General features: G+C 44.6%; 1 protein-coding gene across 2 annotated transcripts in view; it reads right to left on the reverse strand.

The window, feature by feature from the left end:
- Positions 1–219: 219 nt before the first annotated feature.
- Positions 220–18,165, reverse strand: part of LIX1L (limb and CNS expressed 1 like) — a 411,826-nt gene continuing 393,880 nt past the window's right edge. For both annotated transcript variants that reach the window (XM_069652670.1, XM_069652677.1), the window contains exon 6: positions 220–594. In XM_069652670.1, the coding sequence (XP_069508771.1) occupies positions 352–594 (243 nt within the window). In that variant the 3' untranslated portion in view covers positions 220–351. The remainder of the gene's footprint in view (positions 595–18,165) is intronic.

Raw genomic sequence — 18,165 nt, forward strand, 5'->3', positions numbered from 1 at the left:
GATCACTCGACATCACATACATATCCTAACACCTTGCTTGGTACTTGACCATAAGTATTATGTTGATAATACCAAAGTGTAGGGTTCAAAAGGTCATAAAGAATTGAAAAACAGAATATCTACTTAATAGGAAGCTAAATAGATCTACGTATTCAAATGTAGTGTGAAAATATAAAAAAATCTGTACAGAATATTTCTTTTAAAAAACTTACAAAATGTGCAAAAGGGTCACAAATCTGTAATGACAGCAAGTTACCCAGTCTAGTCATAAAACAACCGCTGCAGTCTACTAAGAGTAGAAAGTGTGTTAGTACAATTGGTTGGCGCAGTAAGTGGACAGGTTTGCACAGTCTAACAGTTGGCAGAATGCATGGTGCCCAGCTGGCCAGCTGCCAGCATCAAGATATCTTTTTTCTCTTTGTGGAAGCGTAGCTCTTTTCCAGCAAGTCTGGCATCATCCAATTCACGCTCCGTCGAGGACAGCTCACGTGTGAGGGTGCCTGGAATGTCCTGCTCCCGGTTCACCCAATCCATTGCCATCTGGTTTCTCATATCGTCATCCAGTGCCCGGTGGGAATAATGGGCTAGGACTTCCTGAAAATAAGGAACAGCAGTGGAGCTCATTAATGTGTACTCCAAACCAGAGCATTTACCTAAAGCACCAGAGCTAAAACATGGCGTTCGTTTTACCCAATTAGAACAAGATTGGAAAACCTCAGAAAACAGAAATGTAGAGTTGAACGGGATAACACTCACAAGCACGATGGGCGCTTGGAATTAATGCTCTGGGCAACTTTCACTATCAGTCTTTAATCTGCTGTGAAAGTACAGTACTGGAGAAACTATCTAGAAAACAGAACTGGTCCCATCACAAACTCTTAAGCCTCATACCTTCTGCAAAGGCCCTCAAGGAATTCCTGATGCTTTTTGGTCTTGTACTTCTGAATGATCAAAGCTTTTCCTCAATCAATTTTTGGTGTCGCCCCTTCCAACCATTCACGTATGATTGATTTGACTTTTTTTTTGTTGAAAATGTTATTTTAGATTATAGTATTTACAACTACAAACATCTAAAAGGAAAACAGTTCTCAAAATAACTAGCTCACAATGTGTATCCTGTACATATTTACAACCCCCCCCACCCTGCACCCACTCCCTGGATTCACAGCAACACAGAGTAATAATTGGTACATTTTGAGGAATTTCCCCCCATATTTTCTCAAATAGAGTAAGCTTTCTGTGTCTCCGAAAAAAAATTACTCTCTCCATCTCTGCCAAGCCATGCATTTCATCCATCCACATCTCAATAAAAACTTGGTTCACCATCTTCCAACTTCTCAATATAATCATTTTACCCACCATCGCACCCGGATAGATCCATTTTTTCTCACACTGAGAAATCCTCCAAAAGAACATTGCTACCAAGTATTAAGGTCTTAAAATCAAAGGATATTTTTTAATATAATACAACATCACAGATCATACCAAATTCAAACCAAAAGCCCTGCGCTCTGGTGCAAGTCCATAACATATGTTCAACTGTGCCAGTGTCATGAACACAAGCCCAACAATCAGAGCCGTCAGTCAAACCTCCATTAAATAGCCTTTCCGGAGTTCATAGAACCCATTGATGATTTTAATCTGATGGGACCTCTCCGTTAAACTCAAGGAGCAAAGCCTTATGTTTGCACACATACGTGACCAGTGATCTTCGTCAATAGTACTCCCAATCCTTCTACCCCACTCAACATTGCCTTTAAATTCTCCTACAATCAATCCATAAACACGATTTACCAGGCCACATCCACACACTTTTGGTTTTTGCCAAAGTATGTTAACATTTAGGCATCTCTTCAAATCAATATCACCAACAGCTTTCCGAATTTTTCGATAATCACCCACACTGAAATTTGAAATACTAAATTTAGATTGCAATCCTCTTGCACTCAACCAACTTCCATTGTCAAAAAGGTTGTTCAACCATTGCACGCCCGCCAGAAACCACTCTGACCAAAACAAGGTCTTCCCTTCACATTTAATACCCGGATTCAACCAGATAGAGGCGTTAGGATCCTTCAATGCATCATATCCCAAACAATTATTCAAACTCGTCCAGGAGTTGAATAGACATCTAGTCAAATGGTCATTAACACCCGTTGTTTCTGTACAGTCGTTAATAAAGCCCTAGGTAGTAAAGGACCAAAATGACTTATCTCTGCAAATACCCATTTATTAGGATTTGTCCCCACAAATTCCATTAAGTGTTGGGACATAAAAGCCAAATGGTATGCCCTATAATTAGGCATACCCAAACCACCTTTTTCCAGGGACACTGTAGTTTACCAATCTTCAGTCTTGGTGGCTTTTGATCCCACAAAAAACCTTGAGTAAGTCTATCCAATTCCAGCCAAAAATTATTTCCAATAGCCATCGGAATCATGCTAAGCACATCATTAATTCTAGGCATGGAAACCATTTTCAGTGCATTCACTTTCCCCATAAGGACAAATGTTATACACTCCATCTCTCTAAATCCAACTTGTAAACAGTACAGACCATAGTAATGTTCTCTTTTACAAAATCACTAATATTCGGTAAAATCCACACTCCCAAATACAACCGCTTTCTTGTACACCATTTAAAACCCCATCGTGTAATGAAATTCTTATCACAGAACGGTACCAAGGGTAGAACCTCTGACTTGGCCAAATTTACTTTATAGCCTGACAATCGAGTAAAGTTTGTTAAAATATCCATAAGAGTGGGAATCGAAAGCCTAAGAGTCTTTAGAACTAACAAATCATCGGCATATAACCACACCTTTTGTTGCATGCCCCAACAACTCTCACCCTGCAGACTCCTTTCTAACCTTAGTGCCACCACCAGAGGTTCTATACCAATGACAAAAAGCAATGGGGACAAGGGACATCCCTGACTTGTTCTTCTCTTCAATTCCAACATTTCAGATCTCAGACTATTGGTATTCACATCAGCCGTTGGTTTGGTATAGAGCAGGTTGATCCATGAAATGTATTTAGAACCAATTACCATTTTCTCCAGGACCCTGAACAAGAATTGCCAATTTACCCTGTAAAAGACCTTTTCAGCATCTAAAGAAAATACTGCCGAGTCCTCCATTGATTCAGTAGCCACAGAAATGGTACGCAATAGTTACTGGAGGTACTTCTCTCCTTTACAAAACTGATTGATCAGGGTGAACCAATTTTGGTAACAGATTTTCTAGTCTTAAAGCAAGTATTTTGGCCAGTATTTTGTTATGAACATTGAGTAGACTAATTGGTCTGTAACTTGAAGCTAAAGTCTCATCTTTTCCTTTTTTCAAGAACACCGATAACATAGCATGTCGTGTTGTAGTGGGGAGTACACTCTCCGAATGAGACGATTTAAACATGTTCAGCAAGAGAGTAATGCAGAGTTGGGTAAACATTTGTAAAAATCGACTGGAAGCCCATCTGGTCCAGGAGATCTTCCTGTATTTAGTTTTCCAATCGCTCTCCTCACCTCATCCATCGTTATATCTTTATCCAAAGTAACTGATTCCACCTCCGTAATTTTAGGAAGTGGCAAATCTTCCAGGAAACCACCATCATCTGTAGTAATATAAGTTTCATTTTTGTATAGATCTGAGTAGAAAGTCTGGAAAACCTTATTAATTTCTTTTGGTTTGAAAGTAATTAGATTATCCTGCCCTCGGATGGAAGTAATAGTTCTTTCTGACTCTTTTCCTCAGCCCAAAAGCCAGCCATCAATCGCATTTTTCCCCCCCATCTCAAGGTATGTACATCTCTGTTGAAAGAACATCTTATCCGCTCTATCCGAAAACAGATTTTTCAATTCCAGTCTCAATTGCTTAAGTTTTTGAATTAAAACGGAGTTTGCTGAACTAAACATCAGATCCCTACTGATAACTTTAATATTTGACTCCAATTCCTAATATCTACCGTCAGATCTTTTCTTCAAACCACTTGCCAAACTGATAAGCATACCACAAACCGTGCACTTGAATGCTTCCCAAACTATGCCAGGTCTGACTTCCCTCTGTGCAATTTCCTTTTACAAAATAGTCTATTTCTGTGGCAATTTCATCCATTTCTTTTTCATTGTCTAGTACCCTAGTATTAAGCCTCCATTTAGAATGTTTGTTCAAAGCAAAGTCCAATTTCACATCCATGATCACATGAGCATGATCAGTTAAAACTATATTTCCAATTTTGGTTGTCAAATAGTTTTCGGAAATTCTTCCTGACGTTAGTAACATGTCTAACCTCGAGTATGCCATGTGTGCCCCTGAATAGAAGGTATATTCTCTGGTCCCTGGATGCTCCATCCTCCATCCATCCATCCCTCAAATTGTGTTCCTCCAAAAGATCTTTCAAAGTTCTGGAGAGCATGTCAGCAAGTCTGCCACATCTACAACCAGACCCATCTATATCCTGGTCAAGAACCGTATTAAAATCCCCACCCAAAATAATGTTCTTTGACCCCAAATTCTGAACAATTTAAAGGGATACTCTAGTAAAAAATTTTATTTCAAAAATAGATAGGCCACATTAAAAAAAAAAAATACTAGCATCCTCCGTTTTAAAACTTCCTAAGTAAAATTTTGAGCTATTCAAGCTCAAAATTCGAAAAAGCAAGCACAGGGGGGCCGCCATTTTGTGAAGTGGAGGCCCTCCTGTGCTGGCTTTTGCGGCACTAATGAAGGAAAAGCCAGCCAGCTGTAGTAAACAAAGTCTACCGCTGGGTGGCTTTCCCTTCATTAGTGCCGGGACTCGGAGGACGCGGACCGGAGACCAGAGCAGGAAAGTTGCAGCTGAATCTCGGTAAGTGCTATTTATTTTTTTTACAAGCACTAGCTGCGGTTTTTTTTCTAAGTTTTCCGGGCTGGAGGAGCCCGGAAAACTTAGAAATAAAACCGCAGCTTTAAAAACGCTTTTGAAGCGACCGCAAACATAAATAGGCTCGGAGGAGCCTGAGAAACTTGGAAAACGCTGCGGTTTTTCGTTCCAACACAACCGCGTGTGTTTCTGCCTGCTGTGGCTATCACTTTGGGTCTCCGGTGCTCCCAGGAGCACCGGAGACCCAAAGTGAAAGCCACAGCAGGCAGAAACACACGCGGTTAGGTTTACATGCCGCGTAGTGTTTCTACCTGCAGCTGATTTCCCATTTGGGGCTCTCGGGCTCCCCGTGGGGAGCCAGAGAGCCCCAAATGGAAAAGCAGATTCAGACAGACAACGCGGTTGTTTTCTGCAATGCCGCGTTGTGTCTGCCTGAATCTGCTTTTCCATTTGGGGCTCCCCGTGGGGAGCCCGAGAGCCCCAAGTGGGAAATGCTGCGTTGTCTGCCTGAATCTTCTTTTCCATTTGGGGCTCTCGGGCTCCCCGAGAGCCCCAAATGGAAAAGCAGATTCAGGCAGACACAACGCGGTTGTTTTCTGCAATGCCGCGTTGTGTCTGCCTGAATCTGCTTTTCCATTTGGGGCTCTCGGGCTCCGGGAGCCCGAGAGCCCCAAATGGAAAAGCAGATTCAGGCAGACACAACACGGTTGTGTTGGAAAACGCTGCGGTTTTAAAACCGCAGCATTTTCCAACACAACGTTGTATTTATGTTTGCGGTCGCTTCAAAAGCGACCGCAAACATAAATACAACGTTTTTAAAGCTGCAGTTTTATTTCTAAGTTTTCCGGGCTCCTCCAGCCCGGAAAACTTAGAAAAAAAACCGCAGCTAGTGCTTTTTTTTGTAAAAAAAATAAATAGCAATTACCGAGATTCAGCTGCAGCTTTCCTGCTCTGGTCTCCGGTCCGCGTCCTCCGAGTCCCGGCACTAATGAAGGGAAAGCCACCCAGCGGTAGACTTTGTTTACTACAGCTGGCTGGCTTTTCCTTCATTAGTGCCAGCACAGGAGGGCCTCCATTTCACAAAATGGCAGCGCCCTTGTGCTTGCTTTTGAGCTTAAATATCTCAAAATTTTACATAGGAAGTTTTAAAACTGAGGATGCTAGTATTTTTTTTTTTTAATGTGGCCTATCTATTTTTGAAATACATTTTTTTACTAGAGTATCCCTTTAAGCAACCTTCCTGAAAAAAGAACCATCATCTACTGTAGGCGTATATAGATTACAGAAAATTACTTCCGTGCCTTGAATATTTGTCAGAATGGCAACAAATCTACCTTCAATATCATTAATTTATTTTATAATTTTGATAGGGGCATTTTTCTAATCAAGATCGCCACACCCCTAGATCTCGAGTTAAACTTTGACCCATACACTCTTCCAACCTATCCTTTCTTCAAAACATTATGTTCTTCTTTAATGAGGTGCGTCTCCTGAAGAAGATGTACATCACCCCTGCGATTATTTAAATAAAACATGACTTGACTTTTTACATTGCACGGCACTTTATTAAAGATCTGTGCAAATAAACAATCATCCGAACTGGCGACTCTTTGTAGTACATATTACTGAATTTCAAACAAACGTAATGACAAAACAAAGATTTTCTTTCATCCTCCTGGTGACATTCTTTAATGACGCATGCAGTGCATTCTTTACAACTGAAGTGGCAGAAGCCAATGCATTTCGGAATTCCCGTTAATCAGGGCTAACTATGGGCAATACAAAGATATGGGTTTACAGTTTTACTGTGTGAAAACCGTCACACTTTACAAGTTCTGTATAGCCAACTCTTTGTCCGTACCATTCTAATGAAGTGCATGTGTCACCAGCGGATGATACCCATCAACAATAAAGTGGAGTTTGACACAGATCGATACTCTGTTCAGTCATTTGGAACAGATTACACAGCTTTTGTAGGAATATTCTGTCTCACATAACAGTACATGTAGCAGCATTACGTAGCAGTCTACATTAGTGCTGGAATGGTTATGGTGCTGTAGATAGGACTGTTGCCATAATGGTATTATGTGATGTCACAAGCACGGCCATTTTACCCACAAACACACAAATAGTCATTACAATCTGTATTGTGCTCATCTTGCATGCTAGATGCTCTTTGTCTTCTTTTGGAGAAGGTGAGCCCAGGACAAATATTTTTACAATATGCTTCAATGGTCTAGCTCCTAAATGAGGATATACTTCCAATACTTCTTTAATAACTAGGTGCCTTATTTTTTTAGATTATCTTTGCACCGAGTACTCCAAACACGGTAGAGAAGAACAAGTTACTTCTTACCTGGTAACGTTCTTTCGATGGCATGTTCCTCCGACGTATTCCTTATCTTTGATAGATCATCTCCCAGCTTGCTGGCCAAGGAAAACGTTTCAGTAGAGGGCGCTGCGCGTCGATGTCCCTCAAGCCGATGTCCCTCGATAGCCTCCGTATTGGCGCCAACGTCATCACGCGTATAAATAGACTCGCGCAGCGTCCGTTGCTCAGTTCCGTTTTGACGTTAACAGTCGTTTTACATGAATTGGTTATTGACCTTGAAGGAGCGTAAGCTGCAACCACAAGGGAAGTATTACTGCAGGGATGGATGGGAGGGGCAATAAGGAATACGTCGGAGGGAACGTCCCATCGAAAGAATGTTACCAGGTAAGAAGTAACTTGTTCTTCGAAGGGATTGTGTCCTCCGATGTATTCCTTATCTTTGATAGACTCCCATAGCAGTGCTGTCTACTTGGAGGTGGGAGTAAAACACCATGTTTCCTTTTAGGAATGTAATACGGCTTTGCCAAACCTAGTCTCTTGACTAGAGGAGGAATCCAGGTTGTAAAATCTTGTGAACGTATGTGCGGACGACCATATGGCAGCTGCACATATGTCTCGAACCGGAACCCCTTTTTGGAGGGCAGAGGAGGCTGCGATACCCCTGGTTGAATGACCCCTAAGATTTTGAGGAGGCTCTTTCCCTGCTAGTTTGTAAAATTCCAGAATGGCCAAAATAATCCATCTGGAAATGGTTTGTTTTGTTATTGGCAGTCCCAATTTGTGCCCTGAGTAACCTACGAACAGTTGGTCTGCTTGCCTAATCCTAGCAAGTCTGCTGATGTAAAAGCTTAAAGCCCATCTTGGGTCCAGCCTATGTAGCCTTTCTTCCTCTTTTTCCGGATGGGGAGGCGAATAGAATGAAGGTAAGGTAATGCTCTGAGTGATGTGGAATTCAGAAACCACCTTTGGGAGGAAATTAGGCTTCACCTGTAGGACAACCTTGTCTTTATGAACAATTGTATGAGGGGGGTTTACAAGATAGAGCTTGTAATTCACTCGCCCTTCTAGCAGATGTTAAAGCCACTAATAAGACAAGACAGTTTTAAGGGTAAGAAATCTTAGCGAACAAGAGTGGAGTGGTTTGAAAGGAGTACCCATTTGGAAATTTAAGACTAAATTTAAAGTCCCATAAAGGAACCTGGAATGGTCTTGGAGGATAGACATTAGTTAATCCTTTTAGAAATTGTACTACTAAGGGTAATTTGAAATATGATGGTTCCTCTGCAGTGCGCTTGAAGATCGATAGCGCTGTCAGATAGCCCTTGATAGTGCCAACTTGAAGGCCTGAATTTGCCAAGTAGAGTAGAAAAGATAACACCGTTGGTGTACCACATGAAAAGGGGTCGATATTCTCTTCTCTACACCAGCTGCAAAATTTGTTCCAATGGCAGCGGTATAAAGACTTAGTTGCTGGCCTTCTGGCCGAAAGCAACACCTCCATGATGTCATCAGGGATGTCCCAATCCTTGTATCTCAACCTTTCATAAACCAAGCGTGAAGATTGAGGGTTCTGATGTCTGGATGGAGAACCTGACCTCCCTTCTGCGAGAGAAGATTCTCCTTGAGTGGAAGACGAATTGGAGGGCAGATGGACATGTCCAGAAGGTCTGGGTACCACGCTCTCCTGGCCCAGTCCGGGGCAATTAGGATCATGGCTTTCCGGAACCTTCTCAACCTCCTGATCATTTGAGGAATGACAGGGACTGGAGGAAACGCGTATAGAAGTGGAAACTCCCAGTCCACGACAAACGCGTCCCCTAGAGCTCCTCTCGGGAGAAATTCCCTTGAACAAAACAGATCCACTTGAGGGGTTCCCCAAAGGGTGAAGATCTGTTGAAGGACTTCCTGAGCTAGTTCCCACTCGTGGGAGACTGTACTCTGCCTGATCAGAGCGTCCGCTGTCAAGTTCTTCTCTCCGGCTAAGTGAACTGCCGACAGAGAGATTCCTTCTTGGATTGTCCAAAACCAGAGCTGCATCATCTCTCTGCACAGCGGCAATGATCCTACGCCTCCTTTTGTTGAGGTAGTGCATGGCCACTGTGTTGTCTGTCATTATCAGGACGTTTTTCCCCTGTACAGATGGCAGAAAAGCCTTCAGCGCTAGTCTGATGGCTCTCAGCTCCAACAGGTTGATGTGTAGTCTGAACTCTGATGGAGACCAACGACCGCTGATGGTCAAGTCGTTGGTATGGGCTCCCCACCCCGTGAGTGAGGCCTCTGTGACTACTGTTATCTCTGGCCACGGTTGCCAAAACAGTTCTCCCTTCAAGATGTTTTCCTGGCAGGCCCACCACTGAAGGTCTCAAGCCACCTTGTCCGGAACCTGAAGGAGGTCCGTCATTCTCCCTGAGAATTGCAGCCACCGAGTTCAGTGCCCACTGAAGAGATCTCATTCTCAGGCGAGCCTCTGGCACAAGGAATATGCAGGATGCCATGAGGCCTAGCAACCTCAAAAAGTCGAAGGCCGGGAGACGTTGGGCATTTTGAAACTTGGTGACCATCTGCACAATATTTTGAGCCCTCACCTCTGGTGGCGAGGCTTTTCCCAGGGCAGTGTCCAGGACCGCTCCAATGAACTAGAGTCTCTGTGATGGTATCATCTGTGACTTCAAGTTGAGGGAAAAGCCCAGTTTATGAAGGAAGTGGCATACCTAATCTAACTGGATCTGTGCTTGCTCCGGAGATACTGCTCTGATCAGCCAGTCGTCCAGGTAGGGGTAGACGTGAATCCCTTCCCTCCTTAGACTTGCAGCCACTACCAACATTAGCTTGGTGAAGACCCTCGGGGCGGAGGTCAGCCCAAATGGCAGAACTCGAAATTGATAATGAGAGTTGCCAATTGCAAACCTCAGGTATTTCCTGTGTTTGAGATGGATTGGCACATGGAAATAAGCATCCTGAAGGTCAAGAGATACCAGCCAGTCCTGGAGCTGGAGGGCCTGAAGGATCTGAGAAAGAGTTACCATCTTGAACTTGTCCTTCCTGAGGAACTTGTTCAATTCTCATAAGTCCAAGATAGGTCTCAGTCCCCTGTCCTTCTTCGGTATTAGGAAGTAGGGGGGGGGGGGGGGGGGGGGGAGTACCAGCCCTTGTTCCTCTCCGCTACAGGTACCGGTTCTATGGCACCTTTCTCCAGCAGGTCTACAATTTCCTGCAGGAGGAGCGGATCTGGAACTTTCCGAGAGCTGTTCCCCGGTGGATGACTGAGGAATGCGTAGAAAAGGCAGGCAGTAACCTTGGGCAACTGTCTCCAATGCTCAAGCATCTGACGTAATAGCCTGCCATTCCGTCACATGTTGAGTTAACCTGCCCCCTACTGGTGTCTTGTGAAGAGAGTCCTCAGAGAGATTTAGAGGCGGCTCATGCAGGTGCCGATGGTAAAGAGGTACCTGCTGCTGCTGCGGCTCTTGTATTCTTACCCCGTCCACCTCGGGTAAATCTTTTTTGACCTTTGAACCGACTGTCCTCTGCCTTTTCCTAATGGGGAATAAAAGCGAAAGGACTTACCTCTCAAAGAGGCTCCTGAGGGGCGAAATGGCGTTTGGCGGATTGCAGCTCCCAGGGATTTTGCTGCTGCCTTTGATGTTTGTAGCTTTTCTAAACTGTCATCCGCCTTCTTACCAAACAAAGAAGAGCCGTCAAAGGGCATATTCAAGAGTCTGCTTTGCACATCTGGAGCAAAACAAGACTTACACAACCAAGCAAATCTCCGGGTTGTCGTACTTGCCGCCATGGCCCTGCTGATGCGGTCAGCAGAATCAATGCCAGTTTTAAGGGATTCGCACATAGCGTCTTTACAATCCTTGATGTTGTTTAGGAACGCTTCCCTTTCTTCTCCCTCTGGGAGGCAGTCAGCCGCTGATGAAGCACACTCCCAAAGTGTGTGGCTGAACCTTGCGAGCGTACAAGTAGCATTGATGGATTTCAACGCCATGCTACATGCAGAAAATACTTTTTTAGCCATAGTGTCATATCTCTCATCATCCCTGTCCTGTGGAACGGTAGGATAAGCCGATTTACTACCCGATGAAGTAGCTGCCTGAACAACCAGATTCTCCGGAGTTGGGTGTTTGGATAAATATTCCGAGTCAGTAGAAGACACCCTATATTTTGCTGATAAATTTTTGTTAACCGCTGGGATTACCTCAGGTGTTTCCCAGTTTGCCAATATTCTCCTTTGTAATGCCGCATGAAATGGCACCACAGGATCCTCCTGTGGACCTTTGACCAAGATGTTTGTGAGGTCATCTTGCTGAAAAGCAGGTGAGGGTGTGGACCACCCCATAAAATCTATTATCCTTGCCATCAAGGTTCTATAAGGGGTTTCGGCATGTTCCCCTGGGCCTGGTTTGGCAAAATCCACTTCTGGGGAAGTGTCTAACCCCACTTGCTTCCTGTAAGGATGCTTGGAGGTCTTTCAACCTACCTTCCTCAGAGGTAAATTCCTCTGCTACAGGAGTTGCAGATTCCTGCAAATCAAAATGTCTTTCCTGATCCAAATGCTCCCTTTCTTCATAAATAGAAAGGACTCGAGTGATCAGGTCTTGAAAATGGTATAAATACCATTTCCAGGGCAGAAGGGGCCAAATTCGTTATGATTGGCTGAGAAGACGGCGACGTGGACGTTAAAGGCTTCGAAAACATCGAAAAAGGCGTTGAGAAAGGTGGAAGAGGCCTCGATGAACTCGAGAGTATCGGAATTCTACTCGAGGTTGTCGATTACATTGTCGTGATCGAGGCTCTGGGTATGGCCAATGGCTGTGAGGTGGCCGTGGGTTTGTTTTACCTCGGCGTCGAATCGACTGACCTGTGTGTCGAAGAACCCTTCGATAATGGCGTCGAAGACACATATCTATGCGTCGAAGGGATCTTTGACGACGGCGAAGACGTGCCTTTACTCGAGGGTTCGTGACGCTCGAGTAACCTTTTTCCCCGGGTGCTGCGACTCATAGCGTTTTGATTTTTCGGGTCTTTCACCCAGGGTATCACCCTCAGCAGTCTTCGAGGGGGTCGAGGCCGCTTTCTCGAAGACGCTAAGCATCTTTTTCCTGAATTCTTCCCACTCAGCCTGAGAACTATGTTTTGTGGGGCAGGTGACCCTTTTTGGGGAAACGGAAGACGACAAGGAAGGGGATCTTCAACGTCTCTTTTTTGAATGCTTAGATCTCGAAGAGTGATGGGAACTGCTTCGAGACCTAGAACGAGAATGACTTGTGACGGCGAGGAGACGAATGTCTCGACTCTGCCGAGGAAACTTTTGAAGTTTTAACTGCCTTACCTCCATCGAGCTTCCCCTTACGCTCCTTCAAGGCTTTTGCCGTCATGGACATGCAGTCCTTGCACTCCGAACAATGGTGCTCGACTCCCAGGCACCACAAACAGATCCTATGAGGATCCGTCAACGACATTTTCTTTCCACAGTATCGACATTTTTTGAAGCCGGACCCTGGAGTCGTCTGTTTGGATGAGGAAGCCATCGAGTACGAGTCGGTATTCACGAGGAATAATGAGGTATATTTTACTGAAGAACTGAGCAACGATATTCCGAGGCCCCACGAAGCGCGGAAAAATGGAACTAAGCAACGGACGCTGCGCGAGTCTATTTATACACGTGATGACGTCGGCGCCGATACGGAGGCTGTCGAGGGACTGAAAAAAGTTTTCCGAGGCCAGCAAGCTGGGAGATCTATCAAAGATAAGGAATACGTCGGAGGACACAATCCCTTCGAAGGCATTTTTCTATTTCTTCTGATTTTTTCTTGATGCTTTTTAATTGAGATTGTGTACACTATACTATTCATGGAACACAAATAGGCATCATTTCCACTTTTTTGTTCATGGGTATTATCCACTGGTGAGACACGTGCCTCGGCAGACCGGTAGGAACAAAGAGGTAGTTATACAGAACTTGTAAAAATATGACAGCTTTCACACAGTAAAACTGTAAACATTTTTGTATTGCCCATAGAGTTAGCCCTGATGGAGGGGAGTACAAAATGCATTGGCTTCTGATTCTGTTACTCCAGTTGTAAAGAAGGCACGACATGAGTCATTAAAGAATGTCACCAAGAAGATGAAAGAAAATCTCTTTATTTTGTTACTACTTTATTAAAAATGTAGTATATACAACAAAAGGAGTCACTAGTTCTGATGATGAGTTTATTTTCACAGTTCTAGTTCCTGGAACAGTGCATTTCTGGTAGACTCCATATACCGGCTAAGTTGTACACAACAGTTTTTTTTTTCATATACAGTGGTGCCCTCTCAACCAATTTAATTTATTAAAAGGTCACCTCAAAAGATCTTAGGAAGAAGTCTGTTACTTACCTGTAACAATAGTGCATCAGTTTCCTCCAGATCCACAGTCTTAGTATAGGCTACCACTACCAATTTGAACATCAAAATGGAGGGCAAAGACATATGGAGGACACAGAGACCTGTATTTTGAGAAGTACTTAAAATTAAATGGGTGCGTGAAAATAAGAGAACAATCGGACAGCAGGGTTTCACTTGTAGAGGAGAAGACGTGCACTTCACTGATAAATCCCATTGCCTCAGCTCTGATCTATTGGATGAATAACATGAAGTCACTGTGCATGACACCTGGTATAATTCCAATACCGCATCAAGTGTATGAGAGACGTTATGCACTCAGACAACCGTACCAAATGTACCCTCGAACTGAAGTGGTTGCAGGATATTTGCAACCACCAATGAATATCGAGGAACTGTAAAGAGAACCCGGACAGGTGCCAAGTGATGTCATAAGGAGAAGATACAATGATGCATCAAAACAATATGAGAATATTTAGAGAATGAAGATGTATGTATGCTTACTCTTGTTTCTTCAATTACAAGTGAGAAGAAACCATATATACACATAGAAAAGTAACCAGATGAGTAGTGAATGTATATACGCAGAAATGCAATGTAGATGAGTCGCAAAGAAGCTTGCTGCAGTAGAAAACAACATCGGTGAAGTGGCCACATTGAAAAGATGGATGGCTGCTTCTAATAGAAGTAAGCGAAAGACTCGAAGGGGAGAGACCAGGGCTGCAGAGTTGACCTACTGTAGCAAAACGAAAAGGTGATGGCTGGAAGGTTTTGAATAAATCATAAACACGGGCAAAGCTCTGGGCAACCCTCCAGACCATCGATTTTCAGTGTGCCAAGCGCGTTACTGTGTATAGACGCATTACAAATGCCATACCATATATTACAGAAGGGGAAAAACCATATGCAAATCAGGCTTGGTCCTACCCCAAAAGGGGCAGTCCAGCCCGAACTACCAGGTCACATCTCTTCTGCACGAGCCCACAAGCATCCCCAGACTTGTTTCAGCCTTGTTGGGCGTCAGTGAGGAGTAGCCTTTTGTAATGGCTTGGCAGGCGAAGAACGATGGTCTGGAGGGTTGCCCAGAGCAATGCCAGAGGTTAAGATTCATTCTAAACCTTCCAGCCATGACCTCTGTTTTTGCTTTGTCACCCCGAGTGGGACGGGTATGCCCAGACGTGGGTCCCGTGCCTGCTGGGCCTAGAGACCCAAGCTACTCCTCACTGATGAGGCCCAACAAGGCTGAAACATTTTTGGGGATGCTTGTGGTCTCGTGCAGAAGGGATGTGACCTAGCAGTTCAGACTGGACTGCCCCTTTTGGGGTGGGACCAAGCCTGATTTGCATATGGTCTTTCCTCTTCTGTAATGGCTTGGCAGGCGAAGAACCATGGTCTGGAGGGTTGCCCAGAGCAATGCCAGAGGTTAAGATTAATTCTAAACCTTCCAGCCATCACCTCTTTGTTTTTGAGTTGACATACTGGAAATACTAATTTGTGCATGAACAAAGAATAGCTGTTAGCAAGAGATCGAGGATGTCACAGCGAGAAGCTACTGAAGGGTGCAAGGGGAGTCCATGAGGATAAGCAATGTACGAAGGAGATTTCTCTTACACTAAGTAAATGAGCGAACATTTGTGAATGCTAATTATTGACTGTTAAAGATGCAGAAAAGGATATGTGAGATGGAACACCTCATCTCCAGAGGCCGAAGAGGGTAATGACACCCAGGATAATGGAATCAAATAGCACTAAATAAAAAGCGAAATGGACAAATCGTACTCTTCAAATGTGGTGCAAGACCAGAAAACAGGGCCTATTCATGAGCTTCAGGCGAAGATATCGATGTAACTTAACTCCCTTAAAGTATTAGGGACGAGAACATCCAGCAAGGTCAAATACAAAAGGAGAAGCAGTGGCTGACGGCTTGGCCCATCAGCGATGCTAGACTTATTGGGCAAGTGGGCAGTAGTCTGACGTTCTCTGCACCTGGGTTTCATTTTGCCTCCGTGCTGCTAATGATCCGACTGTCCAAGTTTGGGAGAGAATGCCAACCAAAGGGCCTATACAATGGTGAGCATACATTGTTGCAGAATCCAATCTGCTGCTGTTATGCACTCTATTGCACCGCTACAACTAAGAAAAAGTAAACCAAAAAAGCACCTCAACCACTGGTTCTCCACTCACCTTAAAGCCCTTAGATTGAAAAACGCAAAAAATGACAAATCTGGAGACAATCTCCCACAGACTATAACAAGTTGATGCTCAGCAAAATAACGTCCAACTACAAAAAAGAAATCATAGCTGCTAAACAAGAGTCCTACAACCAGAGAATAGCACAATCTAACGCCAGCACTAAAGAACTGTTTACGATCATTAAAGAGCTAGAAACACCTGTGCAAATTCCAGATACTTGTGTGAAAGACAAACAATGGTGCACCAGTGTCCAAAATGCACTAACCAGTCACAGGCCTACAAACTAAAATGAAAAACAAGAAAGAATCCATAACTAAAGTAACTCCTCCAACACTGCCCCGCTGCCCACACCCCAACACCTTCTAGCCCAACCCACTCACTCACTTGCTTGCTTCAACTTCTCCAAAGTCTCCACTCTTGAAGTGGAAAAAATCATTCTCATTCTCAGCCTCAAACCATCTAACTGTCAGGGTGATCTTTGTCCCTCACAAATTATTAAAGATGCGGCAAGAGATCTCTCACCATTCATTACCAGACTCATTAATGCCTCGTTTTCTTCAGGGACCATCCCCAGCAACCTTAAAGAGTCCTGGGTCCTCCCCCTTCTTAAAAAACCTTCTCTTGACCCCTCTATTCCCACCAACTACAGACCCATTGCCACCGTCCCATTCCTGCTCAAGATACTAGACAAGACAGCCTACCAACAAATACAAAAATAACTTGAAATAAACCATCTCCTGGGCATCCGGCAATCAGGCTTCAGACCCCAACATGGGACAGAAGAACGTTACCAGGTAAGAAAGTAACTTGTTCTTCGAAGGGGATTGGGTCCTCCGATGTATTCCATATCTCCGACATACTCCCAAAGCAGTACCAAGCAAGGAGGTGGGAAAGAATTTAGAATACAAATTTAGCAAGCCCAATTAAATTGCGGAATAGAGAACTGCCTTGCCAAAGGCCAGATCTTGCCCTCTGATGGAATCGAGGGAGTAGTGACGTACAAAAGTATGTACTGAAGCCCAGGTGGCTGCATCACAGATGTGACGAATATGAACTCCCCTCTGCAGGGCAATAGACGCAGCCACTCCCCTGGTAGAATGGGCCAGCAAGCCAGCCGGAGGATCCTTACCCGCCAAGCGGTAACACTCGGAGATAGCTGAAATAATCCGAGAGACAAAGTGTTTCGTCACAACTTGTCCCAAACGCTTTCCAGCATAACCAATGAAAAGTTGATCGTCCACTCCGACCCGGGACATGCGCGAAATATAAACGCTCAATGCTCTCCTAGGATCAAGCCCATGGAGCCTCTCCTCTTCCTTACCAGGATGTGGAGGAGGATAGAACGCCGGAAGAACAACCTTCTGGCTCAAATGAAATTTCGAAACCACCTTCGGAAGAAAAGGACAAACTCTAAGGACAACCCTGTCCTTACGAAACACACTGAAGGGTGGCTTAACTGAAAGTGCCTGTAACTCACTCACTCTGCGAGCGGAAGTAACTGCAACCAAAAACACAGTTTTCAGAGTTAACAGCCTCAAAGGGCAAGAATGTAAAGGCTCAAACGGAGCACCCATAAGAAACTTAAGAACAAGGTTCAAATCCCAACCTGGCACCAAAAAAGGTGACGGAGGGAACACATTAGTGAGCCCTTTCAAAAACTGCGAAATTAAAGGAATCTTAAAATAGGAACACTTCAGACGAGCGCTTAAATATGGACAGCGCCGCCAGGTAACCTTTAATGGTCCCCACTTGCAAGCCCCTGTGGGCCAAGGAAAGCAAAAAAAGACAGAACCATGGGAATGTCACATTCAAAAGGATCCACATTCTTAACTCTGCGTAGTCGCAGAACTTTCTCCAACGGCAACGGTACAGAGACTTTGTTGCCGGCCGCCTGGCCGAGAGCAACAATCATGTCTTCAGGGAGGTCCCAATCCTTATACCTCAACCTTTCAGAAGCCAAGCGTGAAGATTGAGGGATCTGACCTCTGGATGGAGAACCTGACCCCCCCCCCACCCCCCCTCCCATGAGAGCAGATCGTCTCGGTAGGGAAGACGACGTGGAGGGCAGATGGACAAGTCTAGAAGGTCCGGGTACCACGCCGGAGCAATGAGGATCATCCGGCAACCGAACCTCCGCAGCACTTGCGGGATGACGGGGACTGGAGGAAACGCGTACAGCAGTGGGAATGACCACTCCACCACGAACATGTCTCCTAAGGCTCCTTTTGGAGGAAATTCCTGCGAGCAAAACCTTTCGCACTTCCGGTTGACACTGGAGGCGAAGAGATCCACTTGAGGGGTCCCCCAAAGGGCGAAGATCTCCAGGAGAATCTCCTGAGCCAGCTCCCACTCGTGAGAGATTGTGCTCTGCCTGCTCAGAGCGTCCGC

The sequence above is a fragment of the Ambystoma mexicanum genome, chromosome 1p, assembly GCF_040938575.1.
Source record: "Ambystoma mexicanum isolate Mex_15411 chromosome 1p, UKY_AmexF1_1, whole genome shotgun sequence".
NCBI lineage: Eukaryota > Metazoa > Chordata > Amphibia > Caudata > Ambystomatidae > Ambystoma > Ambystoma mexicanum.